The 7,967-nt window shown below is 40.1% G+C and overlaps 1 protein-coding gene across 3 annotated transcripts in view; it reads right to left on the reverse strand.

Moving 5' to 3' along the window:
• The window catches only part of LOC109406911 (developmental protein eyes absent), a 122,066-nt gene extending 115,393 nt beyond the window's left edge, over nucleotides 1–6,673 (reverse strand). For 2 of the 3 annotated variants that reach the window (XM_029867315.2, XM_029867311.2), the window contains exon 1: nucleotides 5,421–6,672. In XM_029867315.2, the coding sequence (XP_029723175.1) occupies nucleotides 5,421–5,465 (45 nt within the window). In that variant the 5' untranslated portion in view covers nucleotides 5,466–6,672. Of the gene's footprint in view, nucleotides 1–5,420 lie in introns of all 3 variants that reach the window. The other variant, XM_029867310.2, reaches the window with a different exon arrangement.
• Between the last annotated feature and the right edge of the window lie 1,294 nt (nucleotides 6,674–7,967).

Genomic DNA, 7,967 nt, shown 5'->3' on the forward strand with positions numbered 1-7,967 from the left:
TGCTTATGTTCCACATGGTAATCGACCAGATCTTCCATCAGGGATTCCGCAAGAAACTGTCTTTTAATCTTTTGCAAGATCCACAAGATTTCGGGCCAAACATTTCAATTGGTCCTATCTGCATTTGAGAGGCTCTCTTTGTTAACTTGCTCTTTCAGTTATTGCAATGTAATGGTATACTTTTCAACTATTTTTGCAGTAAAAATCAAAAGACGATTGTTTTGACCATCGTTCTATGCAAGGAGACAATCATAATTCAAATAAACAGCTGAGATATTAACGAAAGAGAGAGAAAGCAAAGAGAGCATCTCTTCTGCAGATAGGACCTGTCGAGGCCATAAGCAAGCATCTGGGGTGTTTTAATTTCATCGCTATTGTTTTAGATAGGCACTGCATTGCTCGTATTCGTAAAGGCTTTGTTATTGTGTTATAAAGGTCTAGCAGTTTTAAAAGATCAGCCACATTCACACAATAGATTATAGATATTTATTTGTATGCAATTATACCTGGTAGTTGTTTGATAGGAAAGAGTTCCCTATAAATAGGGCACCTCTAACTGAATAGAATCAGTATCAAATAAATCGTTGTAGAGGAACTCTCCTTTGTATTTTCAATCACTCCGCAACGTATTCGCGGGAAAAGGACCTTTAGACATGTTTGGCCTGATTTGCGCTACCAATATTGTTTTGAAATTAAATAATATTTCTACTACAAATTCTTTTTGAAGTTTGCTATGGTTCTCTTCTTCTAGAAATCCAATTGAATCTATGGAATCTAATGCCACGTTGATACATCCAAAAATCATTTTCTGATACATATAATTTCTTCCATTATCGTTTTTATACTAGGATTTGACATGGGGATCTCCTCTCCCTTATGAATGAATTATTGACGATCTATCACAAAGCTTAAAAACGCAGGTGGCGCTGTTCTAAAACTGTAATTGACATATCCTACACACTAAGATCAGCTCGGTATTTTCCCCATCTTTTTACTGAGTTCTCAACAGCAGATTTAACTCGGTACGCTCGGTTATCTTTTTTGCTGAATACTCTGTAAATGAGTTAACGAGTTCTGCAAATGAACTGTCAAAAATTACAGATGAACGGTAAATATCGTTACTGATGAACGGTAAATATTGATTACCGAGTGTACCGAGATAAATCTGCTGTTGAAAACTCAGTAAAAAGATGAAAAAATTGCAGAACTCAGCGAAATTTTTACTGAGCTGGAAAATCAGAATCTTAGTGTGTAGACTGCAGTAAACGTGATCAGTCGATCGGCCCCAGAGGCACCCGAGAGTGGTCGCGTCGTGTATTGAGTACACGCACCGTGAAACAAGCATGCTTGCGGTACACAATTTGATCGTGGTGTTGTTGAGGGTGGCCGAAGCTGCGACTGCTCAGGGGTAAAACATAAAAATATTATCACAATATCATAATCATATGATCCAATTGTTGAACACTGGTATAACCTAAGCTGTTAGCATGGCCGCCAGATTTTCTTTTCACTTTACCTTATCATGCATTTCTAGGGCGTTCTAGGGATGTTCCTGGGTGTTCCAGAGGGGAAAATTCTAGGGTTTTAAGAGAGTTCCAGGGGCATTCCAGATGGATTCAGAGTGATAAGGATCCCATGAGTATTTCAGGGCGATCCAAGGGTAAGGTCACCAATGACACAAATTTCCCAAATGGAGGAGAACGTGCCTCTGGAGCGGACCTACTAATACCTGAGTTGTCACTCAAATTACTAGCTGAGCACAAAACACGAAAAACCCGGAAAAATGTTACCGAATATTATGCCTTTGTTGGATCCACAGCGGGTAGCTGTTGGCGTTGGGTCTATGTTGGGTTTGTAGCCAAAACAAAAACACGTCAATGATGGGTTTTTGTCGGGTTATACGACATCATTCACGAACAAAGCTTGACCCGTTCAACAATTAGCGAGAATCGTCCAATATTAGGATGAGCTAGTCTAAGGGAGCGTTCAACATTTGGGTTACAGACTTCCCATACAAATGTTCTGATAACTCTTAGAAAATGAAATTCAAAGGAATGTAAATGTAATGGTAGGTACAAGAAATGAATGGTCGGTAAAAGTTGGTAAACAAATGCCATAAATTTCCGGACCTAATGATGAATTTATGATAGAGTTCTCACTAAAATCATTCAGTTTGTCACATTTCATTAATATAGGATTATCGAATTTATGTGACTCACGCTAAATTTCAAAGTCTGCACTGAAGTTCTAAAAGTTGAGCTTTATAATTTTATCAATTATCATCTTATTAAAGTGTATGTCAAAGTTTTTAAGCTATTTCATTGCTTACCGATAAAAATACATATACTTACTATGAAATGTTCTAATGTGTTCTCAAATTACATTATCATTAACTTTCATGAGCAACTCTTCCATTTGGAACGTTGCTGTCAAGCTATCCATTACCTTTGGACTTTATAGTTTTCGTACATATTTTTTAATTCTTAATCACTTAACCTAATTTACAGCTCTATTTTTCACTATGGCACTACGTGAGCAATTTCAATTGACAGCTGCACTTACATTTTGTACAGCGCCTAGATTCTATTCTACTTTATCGAACTGGTTGCCTTTCTGCTGCTTTCACTTTTTCTACTTTATACCTAGTAGAATGATGAGCACAAGGATGATGATGGATGGCCGTTGTTCCTTTCCAGTCCAATTGGGGGTCCATTATGAGTAGCAGTTAGCCGATGTCCAGGTATCCGGGTCCGTTTGAGCCATGGGGCTCAGAAGAGGGTCAGTGTCGGTTGCTCTCGGGGGAAAAGCAACTGACGAAAAATTGCTAGTGCCGGGGCTGGGAATCAAACCCATGATCATCCGCATATGAAGCGAACGTGTGACCAACTACGCCACGGGCCCCGGCTAATTTTTCGTACATATGACCGTGGAGATGACCAAAGTACAGTTGCTCCACAATCAGTACAATTTGCCTACTTTTGAACAACATATGTTTCAAATGATGATGTGAGATATGACCGCGTTTCATATTATGCGTTTCTTGCAATATCGAAAAAATGTTACGAATGGCGGAAACTAAGCTTCCCACTTATCACTTCGAGCTAAAAAAAACTCATCTGAAATAAGAAGCTACCGCACCGAGCTACAATCCATCATATAAAATATGAATCGGGATGTAAATCTGTGACAAAGCGAAGTATTTAGTGAAAATGATTTGAAACGCTTCTCAGGGACAACACGTTTTCTCGTAATTGTATCATATTTTATGTTTTTTTTAAGGTGGAAGATGCAAGACTTGAAATGTAATTCTGAAAACACTTCTTCAGTGTAGTGTACGAAAAACAAATAACGCATTTCGAAAGATCATCTTTGACATCCCACCGGAAGTTTCGGATGATGATTTGGTCACGGTATTTAATCAATACGGAAAAGTAAATAGAACGGATCGTGAAAAGTTCTCAACTAGCCTAGGATTGGATCATGTGCATACTGTCGTTATGGATGTGTACATTGACATCGACAAGGAAATTCCACCATTTATTGAAGTGAACAAGCAAAGAGGAAAAGTGTTTTACGATGGACTGAAGGACAAGTGTTTCTTTTGTCACACAGTTGGACACCAGAGAAACGCCTGCCCAGCAAGAAAGAAGACCAACAAGCCTAAAACTTTTGCCGAAATAGTCAGTACAGGAGAAGTCGAAGCAGTTATTGAGGAATCGGATCCAATAGATGACGATGTCGTGGAAGTAGTTGAAGAAATTCTCGAGGAAACTCCGTTAGTGCAGGAATCAAGCGACAAAGAGGAAGAGAAGTCAAAATCGGCTATCAACGATGAGTACTTTGAGCGGACCTTTAGTATTCCGAATGCTACACAGCTAGCGAAAAATTTCAACGCCATGATGAAGGAGAAAAGCAAGATTCTGATAGCAAACCAACGTCGGGCTCAATTTGCTTCATCGGACTCAGGATCCACAACAGATCGCACTACCCAAGAAAGAGTTCGCGCAAGAATTGGGTTCTTTAGGGGTATCCAGATTATTGTATAATCGGAATCTCCGTCCAAAAATTAGTTGAATTCCAAAATTTCATCATTTTTGGTGCCCGGGAACTATTTTTAAAATGCATTTAAAGTTTATATGGGGAATTTTTTTTGTTCGGGGCGAACTGTCACTTTATCGATTGAACTGTCATTCTATCCACGGAAATTAAAACTGTTTTGTTTATTTAACCATCAAAACAAAGGAATTGGAATGCAATAAAATCACTTTATACTCAGAAAAATGAGCTCTTTCGATTAGGCTAAAGAAAATGGCAATATTTAATTCACTAAACAACCCAATTCAATGTGAATTGTATGTAAAATGTAGAATAGCTTTAGAATAACATTTTGTTGTTTCATAAGAAATTCGGCTCCGTTAAGTTTTATATAAAACGCCAGAGCCGTATAAATAAACGAATTGAAAAAAAAATATTTTTGACCACCAGATCAATATACGCCAACGCAATGCAACGCAGAATGCATTCTCTGTGGTTGTGAAATACGATGTTTCGTATGCAGAAAATCCACGAACACTTTTGCTTGCATCCTCCCTAGACGATGAAAGCTAGTTGTTTACATTTTAACGACGGGGAAAAATGATTTATTTGATCCACTTAACCATCTTTTGCTGCATTCTGCAGCAGTGAAATCCAACTTTGAAGTGCTTCAGAGCTTTTATGGGGTGTGAAATGAAGGTTGGTTCAACAAGTGCATCTGGTTAGTGTAAATTGAAAAATTGTGAAGTCGCAAGTGGAGTAAAATTGAACCATGAAATTTTGCGTAATAAGGTATTCGATTTCGAGTGCTAACGAGGCTGATTATCGATAGTCTACATCTTTTTGCTTCCACCTAATGAAGCACTGGCAAAGGTTAGTCAGAATATCTGTTATGATTAGATATGTTCCTTCTGAGGAGAAGAATATTAGCGCATGCGACGAAGTATGTAAATGTTTACCCTATTAACAACCATGCGTCTCCATTTTCTTCCTTTGCGAGTCAAAATATAGCGATGGAACACTTAGGTATTTTATTCAAATCTCAAGACGGCAGTAACAATGAGAATTTTATCAGTGTACAAAGATTTGCGTTCCAGACAGTCCAATCGCGTATCAATAATTGTTGCTTCTTTATGAAATATGAGGATTTTTTTCATGTGTTGATCATAAGTAATAAGAGCCACATAAAACAGTCTGAATTAAAACATTAGGTGATTGCTTACAACAATATTGCATGAATATCCTGTTTAATTTGCTAGCTAGGTTTACTGGCTTGAGAGAGAGGATTGCAGAAAAGAAGATGGTGATAGATATGATGAAAACAAGATGCAGCCTTATCCATACACAACCCCGTCCACCGCAAAATAAAACAAATCTCAACATACCGTCAGCTTGCAGTTATCCCAGCTATCCACACTCAGCTTCAACATGAATACAACAATGTCAGATCGTTGTCTTTGACGCAACACCGACAATCACTGTTTCCCATTCCTTTTGTCCTCGTCGATCTGTCATCAGCGTCGTTTGGCGGCGTGGCGGGTCAATCCATATCATCAATCACAAGAACTTAGCGACAATCAACTACCGCTCAACTGACTTGCATGCACTGAAACCTTACAATGAGCGACTACTAAAAGGGCAATTTCCACAGCACGGCTTACGGGAAGTTTACCCACGAAGCACCAGGCCAGCCTGGTAAAAGTGCATTCAATTAGCGCCGCAAATTGCTTTGACCTGTTTCCACGATTCTGTCTCAGCTGAGCTGCATAATTGTACCACTATATTGCTATCTACTCGGCGGGTAGTATCGGTTTCGTTCCACCGTAATCGGGGTTTCCCACTGCATTTAATGCTCACTTGTTTGTACGGATAGATTTTTCCAGCTTTTCTATGTTTCCAGCACTTTCACACTTTACTTCTTATATCACCTTTTTTCCGCGCTAAGCCTCTTGTCGAACCCAACGACTTGTCACTTCAATCCGCGAGTTTCGTCGCGCTTTCTACACTTCGTCTTTCTCTACTTCACAACGAGGATTATATCTTCCTGTTTCCTCTTTTTCTTCCACACTTGAATTTGTCCTTCCGAAACTCCCACAAAGTTGTTCGAATAGACAAAATTCCTTTCGTATTGATCTTGTTTCCTTCACAACAATGAAACGAACAGAAAAAAATGCTTTGAAATTTGAATCTTTTCTCGCTTTTTGCTGAATTGAAATCGTTCCTTCTGGTCCTTTTTCGGTTGCACTTCGCTTCACGTGTCCCGGCGATCACTAAGTATTTCACGCGAAAAAAAAGCAGTATCCTCCCTATATGCTTTGAATACCGACTAGATGGGCTCGTTTCGTCCTTCGTCCGTGTTCCTCATTCGAAATCTTCGAAACGATCTACGTTCTTACCGACCGCCCGCGTCTCGATGACGATCTCTCGATCGGCGCAACAAAAACCTACCGAATTTCAAACCAGACAAAAGACGGTCCTCCGCATCGGAGAGTCAAACAACAACTAAAATGTTGTCGTAGATTTTTTTCCTCGATCCATCGTTCCGACCCGCCTCGAAGGTCGGCCAGTTTTCTCGCTCACTCCTGTGCCAGCATTTGCTGTTTCGTGATTGTCTGCGGTGCTGTGCGCCGCCGGTATTGGGAACCCTCCCGCAGTAGACGCGATACGGACTGCTGCTGGTGAGCTGAGCAGTCGCTCGAACCACACGCAAACGGGCGCGACGACGTGGAAAAAGGAAAGACGCACGTTTTCCTCCACACCGCTGACGGTCACCCCGAGACCGAGCGGACGTTCGCAGTTGGTCGGAGTTGCTCATTCTATGCTCTTCTTCACCGTTTTGATAGCACCACCAATACACATGCCCTGGCTGGTTCTGCGCAATACGGTTTCTTGGGCTCTACCACCCCATCAACGGCAACGGCAGCAGCAGCAATAGGTTCCCCCATGCTGAAGATTTCTGCGAGCATAAAAAGCCCTTTACAATTCAATTCAATGATGGTGGTGATGGTGTTGTGCATTTTGGTTTTCTTTATTCCGTTCTCTGATGCTCATGCAGCAGTCGATTTTATACATTGTTGATAGAAGAGCAGTTTTAAAGAGCTTCGCTGTTGTAAAGACAATACCCACTATTGTACATCTTGTAGATGCTGTGAATTGAGTCAATTGAATTGAAATCTTCAATGTTATTTTTGATAGGTACAATCATGTGTGATAATTTTCTCTTTTTAAGATAGGATAAATGTTTATTGGTAGTGGAGTAGATATTGATTGTTTTTATTCTGTTGACTTATGCGAATGATTACAACTATCAAACATTTGGAATAATAAGCCATTTGTATTTATGTAACGTTTCGTCAGTTCTTAGGGTCTGTCCATAAACTACGTAGACTCTTAGGGGGGACGGGGGGGTCTGGCCAAAGTCTACGCTCCATACAAATTTCGAAAATTTTGTATGGACAAAAGTCTACGAGGGGGGAGGGGGGTCTGAGATGGCCAAAAATGAGTCTACGTAGTTTATGGACAGCACCTTAGCCCATGTACGCCCAACGTCCTATTTACAGGACCTTACTTTTGAAAATTTGGAAACATTATCTAATTTATAGTGCACGCCTGTGCACGCAATTCAAACACTCGCTGACATTTAACAACCATGCGCCTCCATTTCCTTCATTTGCGGTTTAGAATATAAAGATGAAGCACTTGGTACTTTATTCAAAATTCAAGGCGTAAAATGACAAAGCGTTTTATCAGTGTACAAAGAAGCAAATGTTCAAGATAGCCATAACTCCGTATCAATAACTGAAGATGGAGGATCTGGTATCTGGTTTTCTTCGTGTGTAGCCTTATCCTTAAACAACTGCGTAAGGGTTTCGGGTGAACAATGCAGTTCATGCGGATCTCGCCGGGGATTGCGAAAAGGTGACGCACTCTCA

Source organism: Aedes albopictus, chromosome 2 (genome assembly GCF_035046485.1).
Source record: "Aedes albopictus strain Foshan chromosome 2, AalbF5, whole genome shotgun sequence".
NCBI classification, from domain to species: Eukaryota; Metazoa; Arthropoda; class Insecta; order Diptera; family Culicidae; genus Aedes; species Aedes albopictus.